Below are 19,770 nucleotides of genomic sequence, written 5' to 3'. Positions count from 1 at the left end.
AGGTTGTGCCCCAAAAATTATTTCCATAGGTTGATCCTAACCCAACCTATGGAAATGATTTTTTAGGCACAAGCTATTTATGCTGTGGCCCATCTATTGAACGGTTTGGATCAACCTATGGTGCGAACGGTTTGGATCGTCCGCGTTTTTAAACACTGCTTTAAACAAGCAAGGAAATCTGAAATCTTTGATCGCTGAGAGTGGGCGAAGCATACTGTCATTCTACTCAAACTTCAACAATTGCTGCACGTTTCCTGTTTTGAATTTAGTGGGTTTTCTTTCTTTTGGTACCCATCTCTTTCCTTGTATTATTGAACGTTTTACTTTAATGTGCAAGCTGTCTCTTCCTATATATAACATTGAAGGGTTTGAGAGGTTCTTGAGATTAAAGAAAACATGGAAGCAATGAGGGTTATTTTGATGGGTTTTCTTGCTTTGATGGTTACAAGTACTATACAAGGTGGGGCAGTTTCTACTGAGACAATGAAAAATATCAGTAGAATTAACAAGAAATTTCTTGGGTATTGTGGTGCCAAATGCTTTTGAGATGAGCCCTCTTTTACAATCACCTAGCTTTGTTCCTGATAAGAAATTTCCGCACTTGGATATTTCAGGTAAGATGAAAAGGGTCATCTCTCTCTCAAGGTGGCAATTGGCCCGTGCCGGCCCGTGGTCCGGCCAGCACGGCACGACATGAGCCATGCCGGCACGGCACGAATTGCTACAGTGATGTGGGCCCTGCCGGCACGGCACGACAAGCAGCCCGGCCTGGCAAAATCAGTTAAAAAGTGAGCATATGTGATTGTTGTCCCGGCCCGGCACGACACGGGCTGTGGGCCGTGCCGTGCTTAACTTCAACCTTATTCGTGCAGAAACGGCACGACCCATGGCTAAATTGTGCCGTAGCGTGCCTGGCACGCGGGCTACGTTGGCTGAGAAGTATCATGCCGTGCCAGCACAGCACGGCCCATTTGCCAGCTAGCTCTCTCTCTCTCTCTCTCTCTCTCTCTCTCTCTCTCTCTCTCCCCGGCCCCTTATTTTAATTAAGTTTTTTGGTTAAATAAAACTTCCCATGAAGCTGTTCTTTTGTTTTTTCTTACTATCATTTTTCTTAGGGACAAAATATTGAAACCAACTCTAAAAATCTTTCACCTTTCTGAATCCAGATGGGAGGACCTTATGTTAGCCTTAATAGTAGTCTTCTAGTGAATACAAATATTTTCTTTGGTTATCTTTTGTTAATTTTTCCCAGAAAATATGATTGCAATTTTTTAAAATTAGGGTTCTTAATTTGACTAATAATTGCATAATTGTAACGTAATTTTAAGTTATTTTTTTCAGAATTTTATTGGCTCATGGGACTCCCCTTTTCTTTTTCATTTTTTTCATTTTTTTCCTTTTGACAAAAAATAATGTTTTTTCTTCTCATTTTTCTAAAGAAATGTAAACAGAAAAAATGTAAACATTGACATGATATTTTGCATTTCTTGAGCTAAAGTGTCTCTCATGATTTTACGTCAGGAATTTGCAGTTTGATGATAACAGTAGCTTTGTTATTTTTTATCTCTCTATATTCTAGAGCAATTCTTATTCACCTTTTCCTGGACTTGTATCAGATGCAACTTCTTTTATCTCTTTGTTTAAGTTGTTAATTCTTTTTATTTTCATAGGAAGAAGATTTCGCATTGGAAGATTGGAAAATGAGAAAATTATTCTTGTCATGACGGGATTAGGCATGGTGAGTAAAAAAGAAAGCAACTTACCCTCATTTTCTTATCCTCCTTTTTCTCACATATATATATATATATATATATATGATTAGTTAACATTCCTTCTTTTGTGCAGCTTAATTCAGGCATAACTACACAACTGCTACTAACTCTATTTAAGGTGAAAGGAGTTTTGCATTTTGGAATTGTAGGAAATGCAAACCCACAACTCCAAATAGGAGATGTGACAATTCCTCACTACTGGGCTCATACAAGCCTTTGGAATTGGCAGGTATGAAAATGATGCTTCCTTTTCTTCTTATTGTTTGATGATTTTAACAAAAGGGAGATAGAGACATAGATTAAGGCCTATTGTTTTGGATTTTGAGAATTGATTCTGAGCCCTCAATTGTCGTGATATGTGTCCTAGAATAGAAGAGAGCTCGAATCCCCACCTTATGCCTAAAACACCATGAAAGTGATTAAATCATTAGTCATTTTTAGGGATGCAACTTTGGTTTTTTTTTTTTTGGAATTTGGGTTGAGATTTTTTTAAGCCTTAAAATTGGGTAGGATTTACCTTGATTCTTATTCATTTTTTAGCAAAAGCTCGACCTGACCGAAGTTGCACACTTACTTCCCTGGTCATTTTCACTTTTGTCTTTATTTTCAAAACCAAGTTTCATTTTGGAAGTGTTTTCCTTATATAGTTGAAGATAATATAATACATAAAGCCCCATCAAAAAAATATAATACAAAACAGTTATATATATATACACACACACACGGAAAAGTGTTGCTACTCGGTCTTGTAGCTAAGCTTATCTACTCTGTCGGGTTAAATACAGTGGGGCCCATATTGTTTCGGTGATCCAAACCATTCATTTGAAAGCCTCTTACCTAGATGGGGTGTCCACAAAAAATCAGATCCATAGGATCATCCTAACCCATCCAACAATGGAGGGAAAATGGGGAAAAATGAACAGACATAGTTTGTCCACAAATCTGCCCATTTTTGTGGACACCCTATCTAGGCAAGGGGCTTTTAAATGAATGGTTTGGATCACCCAAACAATCTGGCCTCACTGTATTTAACTCGACCGAGTAGATAAGCTTAGCTACAAGACCGAGTAGCAACACTTTTCCGATATATATATATATATATATATATATATATATATATATATATATGATTTATGCGCTCCAACTTTTGACGTGTAGTATTTAAAGAGCAGTCAGAGGAATATTATGGTTCTCAAAAAGCTCTTAAAGCCCTTAAATACTTCACAACAAACATATGGAGCAAAACGTTGGAGCGCTAAAATCATATATATATATATATATATATATATATATATATATATATATATATATATGAGGAAAGTGTTTCTACTCGGCCGATGGGAGGCGTTATATATATATATATGGATCCCTGGGTCCCGCTAAAGCGCACCAATGGGAGGCGTTATAACAATCCCCTTATATAATAAAATTAAAATGCATATTTAATTAGTTTTATTAAAAAATATTATTTTTCTAAAATTTTAAATATAAATCTATAAAAATTAAAAATCCATAAGCCAATCTAACTGCAAATGCATGAAATCAGTATTTTGTAGATGTATTATTATGTAACTGAAGGAATAATTAAAAATGAATGCTAAAAGTAAAAAAATATAAAAACCCAAACTTCTCTGTACACTTTGCTTGAAATATCAACATTTCAGCTAAAATTCTGTGATTTAAAGGATTTCCCAAGGGCCACGTTAAGTTGACATCTCTCTCTCTTCTCTTTTCTCTCTCTCTCCATACCAGTCAACATTTCTTTTCCTTTTAACCGAATGACTGTTTTTTATCTTTGATTTTTGTCTTTTTCTTCTCATCAGGTCAGAGGTAGGGTTTTCCAAAACTCTAGGAATGCAATTAAACGCAGCCTAGACATCTCTATTCTGGTTTAATGACCATTTTTATATGACAAAAGCACCTTCTTTTATTTTTATAAATGACCAACCTATCCCTATTATTTTTAGGAAAACACTTCCATAAAGGGGTTTTTCATTTGGAAAAATAAAGACGAAAGTGAAAATGACCCACAATTTGGTCATTTTCACTGTTATTTGGTGTTTCATGGGGATTTGAGCTCTATTCTTGCCTTCTTGTGCACGTGTCACAAGACTGATTCCTATCAACCTTCTCATTTTTATATGTGAAGAAACTAGCATGTTTTCATATAGTTTCCCTGTATGATGTATTCTCCAATGCGACATCGAATATAAAATTATAAAATGAACAGAGCTACTTTCCGGTTAATGAAAATATAGTTCACAGATTCCCCCGCCTCAAGACAAAGTGTGCAGCGATCAATAATTAAAATCTTCCTCTTGCGCAAGAAATCCACCGTCTAAATCCTTTCATGGAGTGTCACCTAGCCAAAGGTACATACCCGGCGCTTGGATTGACCAAACTCTAGCAATCTTAGAAGACCCAAGATTAGAAACAAGGTGGTGATAAAAAGACTTGACAGTGAATTCCCGAATTCCATTTCATACCCTTTCGTTCTCCCCATCGCTCTTAATATAATCCGCTTCAAGCATTTGTAGAAGTCTAGCAACATGAGCGAGTTTTCTATCGAAAAAATTCCTTCAAAAAATAGGTTTTCGTACAACACCATGATCTTTCCTTTCCAAGTAATGAATGACAAAAGCCTCCTTTGATGCTGTCATGACAAACAAATCATGAAAGATATTTAGCACGACTTATCCAGCCAGAAGCGAATCCTTTCCTTTGAATAAACTCTAAAACCGATGCCTTCAATAAAAAAAAAAATGCCGAAACAGCAAGACATTCCTCCAAACCATTACCCCGGGGATCCTGAATGTGTCCTCTGACTCCCAATAGTGAAATGATATGCCATATTTTGATAGTCGCACAAATCATCTTGTCTTTTAGTATTTAAAGAGAGGTGACAAAATGTTATTACATTTCCCAAAAAGCTGTCACAAGCCAATTAAAGAAGAAAAGACATGGGTTTGTGCACATATCAAAATATGGTTGTGCTGATACCATTTCCCTTCTTTAAACCTGCCAAGAGAGCAACTCCTTTTTCTTTTTCTTTTTTTGTAATTGAAGTTAAAAATAGTAACTTCTTGCTAATTTAATTTTCCCCTTGCAATGATCAGAGATACGGAGATGGTCCTGATGATGAACTAGCTTTGGAGTCTAATGGAGATTACACAAGGAGAATTGGGTACCTTCATTTTTCAGACTACAATAATGTTACAGAAAATGGAAAACCATTGGAAAATCTCTTGAATAATGTGTGGTATCAGCCAGAAGAGATCTTTCCTGTAAATGGAATCCCGGAAGTTAGACAACACGCCTTTTGGGTTCCCGTCGACAAACACTATCTTGCAGTTGCAGAGAAACTTGAGGTGATATGTTGTGTTCCTCTCATTTCTTCTTTAGGCCAAATTTGGATTGCAATAATTTTCAAGAAAAGTTTGAAAATAGAAGCAACAAGACAGCTTTGATTACAATGTTTTCTCAAGATTATCAAACATTTGCCACTGGAAATTTATCTACTCTCTATATATGAGGTCTTTTAAATTATAACTTATAATATAAATATATAGTTTTTCAGCAACTATTCAATACCTTATAAATGATAATTATTTTTATGGCTATTAATTATCTTATTTATGTAAGTTTATCTATTGCTATTTAGGCTCTGTTTCTTTCCACGTAAAACAAATTTCATTTCATTTTAAGTGGAAAAATGGCTGTAAATTTTGTTTCATGCCCATTTTCAGAGAATAAGTAGAAATTATTAGCACAAATTTCTTTATGACCATCAAATACCTTAATACTTTTAAGCTCTGGTTCTATTTTCACATCGGCAAACTTCTCATAAGGGCACGTTTGGCTACCATGAATTTATTTTCATGATAAATGAGCTTCTTCAAGTGGTGAGGGAGGCTGAGAGAGGGATTTGTTGACTCGGTGAGGAAAGGGCAAGGGAAGCCTGAAAATTCACGAAACAATGAACTCCACTGCAAATGTGATTGACTTTTTCCTGATTTTTTTGCCACTTTTCACTCTCAACTCATTCCTGTCCTCTCAAATCTCTCCTTCTCTCCCACATGCCCTACCCATCTCACACCACTTGAGGACACTTATTTTTCATGAAAAAAAGGGGAGTGATAAATCGGACCCATATATCTTAAATCGGAGAAATTATATGGTGGCTGACCTTGAAATCACAAGGGCAGAGAGAGAAAACCTGGCACCTTGATTTTAGATCCAAAGAAAAGTAAAAAAGGGGGACTTTTGATGGATTTAAAATCAAGGGAGGGGGTGTTTTCTCTCTCCGACCATTACATGTAAAGGTCGGCCACCATATAAAAACTCATTAAATCTCTCTCTCTCTCTCTCTCTCTCTCTCTCTCTCTCTCTCTCTCTCTCGCGCGCGCGCCCAGAGGTGAGAGAAAGAGACATAAGGGGTCGATTTAAGATATTTGGAGGTCAATTTATCACTGCCCAAAAAAAATCCTAGCTGCCAGACACGGGCTAAGTGCACATATTTTTCTCATTAATAATCTTAGCTCGTTCTATTTTCTTGGCCTGCTTTACATTTCGATATAATGTACTATTACATGACTTGTGATTATTGAAAAGGAAAAATGACGTATTCATCCCTTTTTCTTACTTGGGACACCCCCTATAGTGTAAAAGAGTAGTCATAAATACACTAGACGGGGCTGTCCCAAGTAAGAAAAGGGGGCGAATATACCACATCCCTATTGCAAAATGGGTAATAAATGGTTAGCTTAGGTGCCATACTAAAGGTATTGGGTTTGGTTCTATACATTCTAGGGCATGAAACTACAGTGGTGCATCAATTCCACAACATGTTTACCAAGGCAAGCAATGGTGGTAAGGGTGGAAGGGGAAGCAGTGCCAATATATTTGTCGACAATTGAGCCTATGGACACTTTCTAAATACTAAGTTTAACGTGACCCCAATTGACATGGAAAGTGGTGCAGTGGTTCTTGTTTGCCATCAACAACAGACTCCTTTCATTGCCTTCAGGGCTCTATCTGATCTTGCTGGTGGGGGATCTTCTCTTTCAAATGAAGCTTCCATCTTTTCTTCTCTTGCAGCTCAAAATGCTGTTGATGTTGTTGTTAAATTCATCTCTTTGATATTTGCATGAGCTCATGTACTACTCATATTGTATATGTATAATCGATCTCCAAACTCATTTTCTTCCACTGAAATCAAAATCTTGTAAATAACCTGAAAATTCGGCAAAATTTTGCTGAAATCCTGATAAATAAATAAATAAAACTGATTCAATGTATTTTTGGTGTCGGTTTGGACCCAAACGGAAATATTTCGGTCGAAATTCAAAACAATGGCTAGGACCACACATGTTGAGATATACTGCCATTTCATCCGTGAAAAATTCAAGAATGTAGAAATCTCTCAATACTATGTACAAGTCGAGAGCTTGTTGCAGATGTCTTCACCAGAGTACTCACGGCAAGCCACCATCATTACTTGGTGGACAAACTAGAAAGTTGGCTTGAGGGAGTGATAAAAGTGGTAGAAGTTTGTCTGGATATTGTGCTCATTTTGACCTCTCTCACATATGACCTGTAACTCACTATTATGAAGTGGAAGAGGTTTGAGTATAGACTCCTATACAAAGTTTCTCCTCCCCTCTCTAGCTAGATTTAACAATTGGGACACATTTGGAAATGCATAATGCCAAAGAAATGTTTTTGGAATAAATAAAGAAAGCCATACATAGCAGCATTAATGGAGTAAGTCTAAATAGTTGAAGCATCGTCTTGTAACCTGCACAGTAGAATTTTCTAGATTTATTGTTGCATTATTTTTTACAACTCACAAGTGCTCTTGAAAAATCCTATCTTTCTTCTTGATAGGAGCTTGAATGTCCTGAATTTTTTTTTGAAAATTGACATATTTTAATTAATACTATGAAAATTACATTGGGGACCACGAGTCCCTCTTGGCATTACATAGCATCAAATAAAGCTGGCCAAGGCATACCTGAGCTAGAAAGACCGAACAAAAAAAACAAAAATCTGGGCCCTTTCTTCCCGAACCATGCCATTGGCAAGTCTTACACTACAATCAATTAAAAAAAAGCTTTCTCCGACCATGCCCAGCCAACTGCCCTGCACTACAATCATTCCAACCTACATCCATCATCTTCCTCAAACAGCCTCCAAAAAACCCCCAACACTTCTTTAGCAGCAACACCACCACATTCCTTTACTAACAGCAACGTAGAAAAACTTCCAGGCAGCAATGTCTCGACAAGCGAAAGACCATGGTCTCTCAAGTAAGGAATTTGAACCATCATAGTATCTGCCAGGGGCTCGATAGCCAAAACTCTAACTTGCTTATGGGTGAAAGCCAACTGACTTGATAATCTTAACGGGTGCACCCAGGCAGGCAACTTTCCGACTAGAGGCAAGGAATTTTGGCTTAGATGTCTCGGGCCTTGCAAACGATAATCCTGATTGATCGCTTTTAGGACCCACCACACCTTCATCGAGGCGAGCCATCAGCACTTCCTTGGGCGGTAAAACCAGAAGATTCGATTGGTTAGATTTGAAATTTGAAATCCAAACGGGATCCAGAGGCTCACCAGGAGAGCACCTCCGACTTGTCGGCGGCTGATACGCCGGCGATCGAAAACCAGATCCTGGAAGGACCAGGAGGATGTGGGAATAGGAGACCTTCTTCCCCCGGGAGCTCAACCCCAATAGTATAGGTCTGGTCAAGAACTTTGATTTTAAAACAGGATCTAGGGAGGTGCCAACGTGGGGCTAGAATTTTGGCCGAGACATAACTCATACAGTTCTGGTGATTGCCTTCCATCTTGGTTTCTATAACCTTACCAAAGAGACCCCCTATAGCCTCCACCGTTGAAACAGCCCAAGCGTGTAAAGGGATGCCATAAAAGTGAACCCAGTGAGCTTCCTCACCTTGAATAAAGTCCCTTTTCCATGGTGAGAGGGAGAGCAAATGATTACCCAAAGCCACAGGTCCCTTAGCAGGGATTTGTGATGCCTGTGATTCTGTTTCAAACATAAAGAGAATTTCATTCTTCGCCAATATAGAAGGACAATGTAAAGATGTGATATCCCAAGACTTTTGTGCCAATTTTCAGAGCTCCTGCAAGGTCTCATTGTGATTTTTCTTTTTCCCTATTAGGCAAGCTCTTAGTAAACCCATTCGTGTGTCCACCTCCTTGCCTGAGACAGATAAAAATGGACTCCCTGAACTTCTGTGGTGATAAATTTTGCCCGAATCGGGCCAACAATCATCCTCACCATCATTGGATTCTACCCTAGAAGGTGAACTAGCACGAGGAACCCACTTCGAGGGGATTCTGGCCCGATGACACTAGCGATATTCATTTCGCCATCTGAAATTAAGATATTGACAGGAAGAGCAGAACCATACACCAGATCTGTTACCTTGATTTGGCTTAGAACTCCCTGTAGGCCTTCTCCCACAGTCCAGAGGCGAACAAGGTGAAGGGTTCAATTTCGCTCTAGCTTCCGAGCACCTTCTACATCTATCACGCCAGCCGAAGTTGTGGTAGAGACAATAGGGACAATAGGGGCTTGAATGTCCTGAATGTTTCCCAAGTATCTATATATTCTATACATACACTGACTCTGTTTGCTTGAGCAAGAGAAAATTGAGCTTCCTGATCAGTTTAAAGAGTGTTCTCCTTGGAATATTGTAGCAGCAAGTCCCACGTTTCTCAAGTGTCTGCCCCTTCCATCCCATTTATTTTCAGCTGTAGTTAAGTTCTTTAAGAGTATCAGTGTTTAAAATGTTTTGGAGGCTATGCCCACATTGAATTTAAATCCATTAAATCTATCATGGACACAATTTTCTAGTGTAACCAACGTTTCATTAGATGGATTGTGGTTATCTCACAACTTTTTCTACGAAAGATATTATTTCTATGGAACCATGAGTGTGGGTGGTAATAAGCTGAATATGACAGAGATTACAGATAAATTCTTAACTAAATTGACTCCATCATGTATGAGTAGTGAAATTTACCCGATCGCTAGAGGCCAGGAGGTTTAAAAATCGGAAGGAGATTGGAAATCCCCTCCATGTCAATAGGAACTCTGAGAAGTTGTCCCAGGGGTGGTTCTGGGGTAGAGGATGTGCCCTTCCATGTGTTGTACCACGGCCCTCCACCAATTTCTAATGCTGCCATATTGCTAGTAACATCAAGAATAATCTGCAAAGTGAATCGGAAGGCATTACATAAACACGAAAATAACCAACACAATGGATAGGGTATTGTTTGGGGACACTCTGGTAGTTCTCAAGTAAATGGAAAATGATATTTATGCACCTTTTTCCAGCATTTCAACACTCGTTTGTTTAGTATTTCTTAAAAGGTTAAACAAAATTGGGGTGAAAATGCAATCATTTTCTGGAAAAGAACAAGCAATAGGGGGTAGAAATGCAGGAACAGGGTTTTATCATTTCCATGTGTGTGTGTGTGGAGAGAGAGAGAGAGAGAGAGAGAGAGTAAAATTACAATCATAAACTTAAAAACTAAGAAATTAAAATAGTGTCAAGAATTATCTCCAAACCAACTCTTAATTGCCTAGCCTCCGCTGAAAAATGAGGTTCAGATACACATTAAAAATGGAAAGAATAGTTTTTATTGCAAAAGCACATATAAAAATAGAAAGTGGTTCTTTTCTATATAATCAAGATTCTCTTCATTTTCTAGTCCCACGTAAAAAATTATGAAGTGCAGAGAAGTGATAGAATATCATAAAGGAATGGTAGAAGATCCACTTCGAGTGTCGATATCATCTTCATTTGCGTACGTTGCTTCTTTGTCTTTGCTCTCCTAAACCGTCCATAAAAAACTACACGATATGCAATGAAAACTAAGCATACGGGCCCCATGGACATTGACGTTATATGCTTCAAATGTCCTTCTCCTACCCCACCTTTGAAATCCTTCATTGCATTTCTCCTCTTTCTTTCTTTCTTTTTCTTTTTTTTTTTCTCTCCTTTTCTCACCACATGTTAGTACTTGAGGCCGTTGATATGATGGGTCATTACTAGGTGACCTAGTGGGTCCAGATTCCACGTCAAAAAAATCCATCGGCCAGATCTAGACGCTCAATTAATTAAGGGAAATGATATCAGCACAGTCATTCTTTAATAACTTCACAAACACAACTTGTTTTTTCCTTTTTCTAGACTGTGTAAATGCTTTTTTGGGGAGAAATTATATCATGCCCCCACCGTCAAGTCCCATGAAAGTGGTACCTCAAAAGTACCACCCTTGATATTTGAGGTTATCCTAAGCCGTTAATTTTGTGGGCCACTACTAGACCATACAAAAAAAAACCTTCACCTCCTGCCGTTGATCTAAAAATGTACATTTTTGGCATTTTTCCAACAAATCTTGACTATTGAAAATAATCACATACGTGTGCCATTCGTGGACTAGGCATTAAACAAGCAAGGAAATCTGAAATCTTTGATCATTGAGAGTGGGCGAAGCATACTGTAATTCTACTCAAACTTCAATTGAGAAGGCTCGGACGATTACAAAGTTCATCTGCAACCATGGAAGCCTCTTGAATTTGATGAGGAAGAAGTTCACAGGTGGGAAGGAGTTGTGCCGCCCTGCTACAACCAGATTTGCTACAAATTTCATTAGCATACAAAGTCTGGTGTTGAATCGGAAAGCACTTCAGCAGATGTTTGTGTCTGATGAGTATAGTACTAGTAGGTTTGTCCAACACCCACTGAGTGAAGGGGTAGTTAGTACTGTGTTGGATAAATCTTTTTGGGACCAATGCAAGTACATTCTAAACATCAGCTAGCATTTAGTGAGAGTGCTGCGTTTGGTAGATTGGCAGTATAAACCGGCGATGGGTTACCTATACGAGGCCATGGATAAGGCCAAAGAGAACATCAAGGAGAGGTTGAAGAGAAAATCAGATTACAATTCCATCTGGAGGATCATCGACCAAAGATGGGATAGGCAACTCCACAGTCCCCTCCATGCAGCAGGATATTTTCTTAACCCTACTCTCTTTTTCACTCCTACCTTCTCTAGGTACAGTGAAGTAACCAGAGGCTTGTTGGCATGCATCACTCGACTGGTACCCAATGAAGGTACACAAGACCTCATCACCAATCAGATTGAGGATTGTCGAGAGGCTAAGGGTATATTTGGAAAGAAGCTTGCAATCCGCAACCGAACGAAGTTGGGACCAGGTATATTTGAGTTGTTTGTTTAATTAAGTATAATTCATTTTAACTTTCAATTTCTCAACAAATAATGCTTTACTATTTGTTACTTTACAGTTGCATGGTGGAATCAATTCGGAGGTGACGTGGAAGAATTACAGACCTTTGCGATCAGAATCTTCAGTCAGACCTGCAGTGCAACTGGGTGTGAAAGGAATTGGAGCACCTTCGAACACATTTATTCTGCAAAGAGAAATAGGTTGGAGCACCAGAGATTAGATGACTTGGTGTTTGTCCATTACAATCTTAAGTTTCGAGAAAGGTATACAACGTAATATAATGTTTTCAACTCTCACCTCATCACTTTAAGCTTTTAAGTTTAACCTTTGACATTAAACTTAATGTTTTCTTTTTGAGGGACTTGTTGAGGAAATCATCTACCACTAGTGACCCTTTGAGCATAGACCATCTGGATGTCATGATGGATTGGGTTGCAGAAGTAGAAGAAGTCATATTCACGCCGGAAGACATTGGGTGGGAAAATCTTGAAGCACCTACTGCTGTGGTTGGGGCCGGGGACGACGACGACGACGAAGAAGACATTGAGTATGATTATCCAGGTTATGATGACTGAGAGTTGTTGCTACTAGCTATTATCTATGTTTCACTTTCATGTATCGTTTTTTTTTTACGTTTTTCTATGTATCAGACTATCAGTTGGACTTGTGCAAGACTTTATGTGTTTAACTAATGAATATGCCCTTTTGGACACATATTTTGGACTATTTATTAGTTTTTCATCTTTTTTATTGATTTTTTATTTTTTTGGATTTTTTTCATATTTTTTAATATATTTTTTGTGTGAACGAAAAGTTTCGACCGAAATGACTGAAATCCCACCGAAATTTCGTTTCGGTGGCCAAAACGAAATGACGACCGAAACAGAATTTACAACTATGATTTATACAGTAAATGTCGACCGATAATATAAAAACTCCTCACAAAAATATTTGGTTTCAAGTCTCTCAAAATTCAGAGTTGACATTCAAGGCATTGAAAGTTCAAAGTGGGGCTGGGGCATAACAAGTCCCGGATTTTTATGAATCTTCCCACATCTATCCATTCAAAGATACTACTGGTGTGTGAGCTTCCCCCAATTGCATCACGACTCCTCTATTTTCCACTCCATTGACTTTTCTAAACCCCAATTCCTCTAATCCCTAAGCCCGCTTCCCTCAGCATTGAGATTTTTATTCAGCTTCTCAGCCAATTATTCAACTAGCACGTTTTTGAGGTGATCTGGCATTTTTCCAACAAATCTTGACTACTGAAAATAATCACATACGCGTGCCATTCGTGTTCTGGGCTTTAAACAAGCAAGGAAATCTGAAATCTTTGATCGCTGAGAGTGGGCGAAGCATACTGTAATTCTACTCAAACTTCAACAATTACTGCACGTTTCCTGTTTTGAATTTAGTGGGTTTTCTTTCTTTTGGTACCCATCTCTTTCCTTGTATTATTGAACGTTTTACTTTAATTTGCAAGCTGTCTCTTCCTATATATAAGATTGAAGGGTTTGAGAGGTTCTTGAGATTAAAGAAAACATGGAAGCAATGAGGGTTATTTTGATGGGTTTTCTTGCTTTGATGGTTACAAGTACTATACAAGGTGGGGCAGTTTCTACTGAGACAATGAAAAGTATCAGTAGAATTAACAAGAAAGGCCCTTTCTTGGGTATTGTGGTGCCAAATGCTTTTGAGATGAGCCCTCTTTTGCAATCACCTAGCTTTGTTCCTGATAAGAAATTTCCGCACTTAGATATTTCAGGTAAGATGAAAAGATTCATCTCTCTCTCAAGGTGGCAATTGGCCCGTGGTCTGGCCAGCACGGCACGACATGAGCCATGCCGGCACGGCACGAATTGCTACAGTGATGTGGGCCCTGCCAGCACAGCACAACAAGCGGCCCGGCCCGGCAAAATCAGTTGAAAAGTGAGCATATGTGATTGTTGTCCCGGCCCGGCACGACACGGGCTGTGGGCCGTGCCGTGCTTAACTTCAACCTTATTTGTGCAGAAACGGCATGACCTGTGGCCAAATTGTGCCGTAGCGTGCCTGGCCCGCGTGCTACGTTGGCAGAGAAGTATCATGCCGTGCCGGCACAGCATGGCCCATTTGCCAGCTCTCTCTCTCTCTCTCTCTCTCTCTCTCTCTCTCTCTCTCTCTCTCTCTCTCTCTCTCCTTATTTTAATTAAGTTTTTTGGTTAAATAAAACTTCCCATGAAGCTGTTCTTTTGTTTTTTCTTACTATCATTTTTCTTAGGGACAAAATATTGAAACCAAGTCTAAAAATCTTTAACCTTTCTGAATCCAGATGGGAGGACCTTATGTTAGCCTTAATAGTAGTCTTCTAGTGAATACAAATATTTTATTTGGTTATCTTTTGTTAATTTTTCCCAGAAAATATGATTGCAATTTTTTAAAATTAGGGTTCTTAATTTGACTAATAATTGCATAATTGTAATGTAATTTTAAGTTATTTTTTTCAGAATTTTATTAGATCATGGGCCTCCCCCTTTTCTTTTTCTTTTTCTTCATTTTTTTCCTTTTGACAAAAAATAATGTTTTTTCTTCTTCTCATTTTTCTAAAGATATGTAAACAGAAAAAATGTAAACATTGACATGATATTTTGCATTTCTTGAGCTAAAGTGTCTCATGATTTTACGTCCGGAATTTGCAGTTTGATGATAACAGTAGCTTTGTTATTTTTTATCTCTCTATATTCTAGAGCAATTCTTATTCACCTTTTCCTGGAATTGTATCAGATGCAACTTCTTTTATCTCTTTGTTTAAGTTGTTATTTCTTTTTATTTTCATAGGAAGAAGATTTCGCACTGGAAGATTGGAAAATGAGACAATTATTCTTGTCATGACGGGATTAGGCATGGTGAGTAAAAAAGAAAGCAACTTACCCTCATTTTCTTATCCTCCTTTTTCTCATATATATATATATATATATATATATATATATATATATATATATATATATATATATATATATATATATGATTAGTTAACATTCCTTCTTTTGTGCAGCTTAATTCAGGCATAACTACACAACTGCTACTAACTCTATTTAAGGTGAAAGGAGTTTTGCATTTTGGAATTGCAGGAAATGCAAACCCACAACTCCAAATAGGAGATGTGACAATTCCTCACTACTGGGCTCATACAAGCCTTTGGAATTGGCAGGTATGAAAATGATGCTTCCATTTCTTCTGATTGTTTGATGATTTTATCAAAAGGGAGATAGATAGAGACATAGATTAAGGCCTATCGTTTTGGATTTTGAGAATTGATTCTGAGCCCTCAATTGTCGTGATATGTGCCTAGAATAGAAGAGAGCTCGAATCCCCACCTTATGCCTAAAACACCATGAAAATGATTAAATCATTAGTCATTTTTAGTGATGCAACTTTGGTTTTTTTTTTTTGGGAATTTGGGTTGAGATTTTTTTAAGCCTTAAAATTGGGTAGGATTCACCTTGATTCTTATTCATTTTTTAGCAAAAGCTCAACCCGACCGAAGTTGCACACTTACATCCCTGGTCATTTTCACTTTTGTCTTTATTTTCAAAACCAAGTTTCATTTTGGAAGTGTTTTCCTTATATAGTTGAAGATAATATAATACATAAAGCCCCATCAAAAAAATATAATACAAAACAGTTATATATATATATATATATATATATATATATATATATATATATATATATATATATATATATATATATATATATATATATATACGGAAAAGTGTTGCTACTCGGTCTTGTAGCTAAGCTTATCTACTGTCGGGTTAAATACAGTGGGGCCCATATTGTTTCGGTGATCCAAACCATTCATTTGAAAGCCTCTTACCTAGATTGACAGTGAATTCCCGAATTCCATATTCATACCCTTTCGTCCTCAACATCGCTCTTAATATAATCCGCTTCAAGCATTTGTAGAAGTCTAGCAACATGAGCGAGTTCTCTATCGAAAAAATTTCTTCAAAAAACAGGTTTTCGTATGACACCATGATCTTTCCTTTCCAAGTAATCAATGACAAAAGCCTCCTTTGATGCTGTCATGACAAACAAATCATGAAAGATAGTTTTTAGGGGACGACGGGAGCACCACTTATCCAGCCAGAACCGAATCCTTTCCTCTGAATAAACTCTAAAACCAATGCCTTCAATAAATAAAAAATGCCGAAACAGCAAGACATTCCTCCAAACCATTACCCGGGGGATCCTGAATGTGTCCTCTGACTCCCAATAGTGAGATGATATGCCATATTTTGATAGTCTCACAAATCATCTTGTCTTTTAGTATTTAAAGAGAGGTGACAAAATGTTATTACATTTCCCAAAAAGCTGTCACAAGCCAATTAAAGAAGAAAAGACATGGGTTTGTGCACGTATCAAAATATGGTTGTGCTGATAGCATTTCCCTTTTTTAAACCTGCCAAGAAAGCAATTCCTTTTTCTTTTTTTTTTGTAATTGATGTTAAAAATAGTAACTTCTTGCTAATTTAATTTTCCCCTTGCAATGATCAGAGATACGGAGATGATCCTGATGATGAACTAACTTTCGAGTCTAATGGAGATTACACAAGGAGAATTGGGTACCTTCATTTTTCAGACTACAATAATGTTACAGAAAATGGAAAACCATTGGAAAATCTCTTGAATAATGTGTGGTATCAGCCAGAAGAGATCTTTCCTGTAAATGGAATCCCGGAAGTTAGACAACACGCCTTTTGGGTTCCCGTCGACAAACACTATCTTGCAGTTGCAGAAAAACTTGAGGTGATATGTTGTGTTCCTTTCATTTCTTCTTTAGGCCAAATTTGGATTGCAATAATTTTCAAGAAAAGTTTGAAAATAGAAGCAACAAGACAGCTTTGATTACAATGTTTTCTCAAGATTATCAAACATTTGCCACTGGAAATTTATCTACTCTCTATATATGAGGTCTTTTAAATTATAACTTATAATATAAATATATAGTTTTTCAGCAACTATTCAATACCTTATAAATGATAATTATTTTTATGGCTATTAATTATCTTATTTATGTAAGTTTATCTATTGCTATTTAGGCTCTGTTTCTTTCCATGTAAAACAAATTTCATTTCATTTTAAGTGGGAAAATGGCTGTAAATTTTGTTTCAAGCCCATTTTCAGAGAATAAGTAGAAATTATTAGCACAAATTTCTTTATGACCATCAAATACCTTAATACTTTTAAGCTCTGGTTCTATTTTCACATCGGCAAACTTCTCATAAGGGCACTTTTGGCTACCATGAATTTATTTTCATGATAAATGAGCTTCTTCAAGTGGTGAGGGAGGCTGAGAGAGGGATTTGTTGACTCGGTGAGGAAAGGGCAAGGGAAGCCTGAAAATTCACGAAACAATGAACTCCACTCCAAATGTGATCGACTTTTTCCTGATTTTTTTGCCACTTTTCACTCTCAACTCATTCCTGTCCTCTCAAATCTCTCCTTCTCTCCCACATGCCCTACCCATCTCACACCACTTGGGGACACTTATTTTTCATGAAAAAAAAGGGAGTGATAAATCGACCCCCATATATCTTAAATCGGAGAAATTATATGGTGGCCGACCTTGAAATCACAAAGGCAGAGGGAGAAAACCTGGCACCTTGATTTTAGATCCAAAGAAAAGTAAAAAAGGGGGACTTTTGATGGATTTAAAATCAAGGGAGGGGGTGTTTTCTCTCTCCGACCATTAGATGTAAAGGTCGGCCACCATATAAAAACTCATTAAATCGACTCTCTCTCTCTCTCTCTCTCTCTCTCTCTCTCTCTCTCTCTCGCCCAGAGGTGAGAGAAAGAGACATAAGGGGTCGATTTAAGATATTTGGAGGTCAATTTATCACTGCCCAAAAAAAATCCTAGCTGCCAGACACGGCCTAAGTGCACATATTTTTCTCATTAATAATCTTAGCTCGTTCTATTTTCTTGGCCTGCTTTACATTTCGATATAATGCACTATTACATGACTTGTGATTATTGAAAAGGAAAAATGACGTATTCATCCCTTTTTCTTACTTGGGACACCCCCTATAGTGTAAAAGAGTAGTCATAAATACACAAGATGGGGCTGTCCCAAGTAAGAAAAGGGGGCGAATATACCACATCCCTATTGCAAAATGGGTAATAAATGGTTAGCTTAGGTGCCATACTAAAGGTATTGGGTTTGGTTCTATACATTCTAGGGCATGAAACTACAGTGGTGCATCAATTCCACAACATGTTTACCAAGGCAAGCAATGGTGGTAAGGGTGGCAAGGGGAAGCAGTGCCAATATATTTGTCGACAATGCAGCCTATGGACACTTTTTAAATACTAAGTTTAACGTGACCCCAATTGACATGGAAAGTGGTGCAGTGGCTCTTGTTTGCCATCAACAACAGACTCCTTTCATTGCCTTCAGGGCTCTATCTGATCTTGCTGGTGGGGGATCTTCTCTTTCAAATGAAGCTTCCATCTTTTCTTCTCTTGCAGCTCAAAATGCTGTTGATGTTGTTGTTAAATTCATCTCCTTGATATTTGCATGAGCTCATGTACTACTCATATTGTAGTTTATATGTGTAATTGATATCCAAACTCATTTTCTTCCACTGAAATCAAAATCTTGCAAATAACCTGAAAATTCGGCAAAGTTTTGCTGAAATCCTGATATAAAAAAATAAAAATAAAATAAAAAAAATAAAAAAAAAAACTGATTCAATGTATTTTTGGTGTCGGTTTGGACCCAAACGGAAATATTTCGGTCGAAATTCAAAACAATGGCTAGGACCACACATGTTGAGATATACTGCCATTTCATCCGTGAAAAATTCGAGAATGTAGAAATCTCTCAATACTATGTACAAGTCGAGAGCTTGTTGCAGATGTCTTCACCAGAGTACTCACGGCAAGCCACCATCATTACTTGGTGGACAAACTAGAAAGTTGGCTTGAGGGAGTGATAAAAGTGGTAGAAATTTGTCTTGATATTGTGCTCATTTTGACCTCTCTCACATATGACCTGTAACTCACTATTATGAAGTGGAAGAGGTGTGAGTATAGACTCCTATACAAAGTTTCTCCTCCCCTCTCTAGCTAGATTTAACAATTGGGACACATTTGGAAATGCATAAGGCCAAAGAAATGTTTTTTGGAATAAATAAAGAAAGCCATACATAGAAGCATTAATGGAGGAAGTTTAAATAGTTGAAGCATCGTCTTGTAACCTGCACAGTAGAATTTTCTAGATTTATTGTTGCATTATTTTTTACAACTCACAAGTGCTGTTGAAAAATCCTAACTTTCTTCTTGATAGGAGCTTGAATGTCCTGAATTTTTTTTTGAAAATTGACATATTTTTATTGATACTATGAAAATTACATTGGGGACCACGAGTCCCACTTGGCATTACATAGCATCAAATAAAACTGGCCAAGGCATACCTGAGACAGAAAGACTGAACAAAAACAACAAAAATCTGGGCCCTTTCTTCCTGAACTATGCCATGGGCAAGTCTTACACTACAATCAATTCAAAAAAAGCTTTCCCGACTATGCCCAGCCAACTGCCATGCACTACAATCATTCCAACCTACATCCATCATCTTCCTCAAACAGCCTCCAAAAAACCCCCAACAATTATTTAGCAGCAACACCACCACATTAGTAAAGCAACGTAGAAGAACTTCCAG

General features: G+C 37.6%; 2 protein-coding genes and 1 pseudogene across 5 annotated transcripts in view; 2 read left to right on the top strand and 1 right to left on the bottom strand.

Annotated features, from left to right (window-relative positions):
• The first annotated feature begins 299 nt into the window (after positions 1–299).
• Positions 300–7,069, top strand: LOC143846367 (bark storage protein A-like; annotated as a pseudogene). The gene is made up of 5 exons (XR_013234752.1): positions 300–614; positions 1,671–1,738; positions 1,846–2,001; positions 4,889–5,140; positions 6,582–7,069. The product of XR_013234752.1 is annotated as a bark storage protein A-like (transcript).
• A 6,065-nt stretch (positions 7,070–13,134) lies between these two features.
• Positions 13,135–18,703, top strand: LOC143846365 (bark storage protein A-like). Of its 3 annotated transcripts, none has more exons than XM_077354796.1 (5): positions 13,135–13,827; positions 14,880–14,947; positions 15,097–15,252; positions 16,602–16,853; positions 18,287–18,703. In XM_077354796.1, exons 1-5 carry the CDS (start codon positions 13,605–13,607, stop codon positions 18,626–18,628), a joined length of 1,041 nt encoding a protein of 346 aa, XP_077210911.1. In that variant the 5' UTR covers positions 13,135–13,604; the 3' UTR covers positions 18,629–18,703. The 3 variants fall into 3 exon arrangements, with proteins under 3 accessions (XP_077210911.1, XP_077210913.1, XP_077210912.1); XM_077354798.1 differs by having other exon boundaries at positions 13,136–13,424; XM_077354797.1 differs by having other exon boundaries at positions 13,136–13,476.
• Positions 18,246–19,770, bottom strand: part of VTE1 (tocopherol cyclase, chloroplast / vitamin E deficient 1 (VTE1) / sucrose export defective 1 (SXD1)) — a 37,318-nt gene continuing 35,793 nt past the window's right edge. Inside the window, exon 11 of the mRNA XM_077354795.1 lies at positions 18,246–18,716. The gene's annotated coding sequence lies outside the window, so the exon portion shown is untranslated. The remainder of the gene's footprint in view (positions 18,717–19,770) is intronic.

Source organism: Tasmannia lanceolata, unplaced genomic scaffold (assembly GCF_043159265.1).
Source record: "Tasmannia lanceolata isolate RefF3 unplaced genomic scaffold, GAP_Taslan_0.1 ptg000015l, whole genome shotgun sequence".
NCBI classification, from domain to species: domain Eukaryota; kingdom Viridiplantae; phylum Streptophyta; class Magnoliopsida; order Canellales; family Winteraceae; genus Tasmannia; species Tasmannia lanceolata.
The sequence above is the reverse complement of the archived record's forward strand: the minus strand, read 5'-3'. Positions and strand labels throughout refer to the sequence as shown.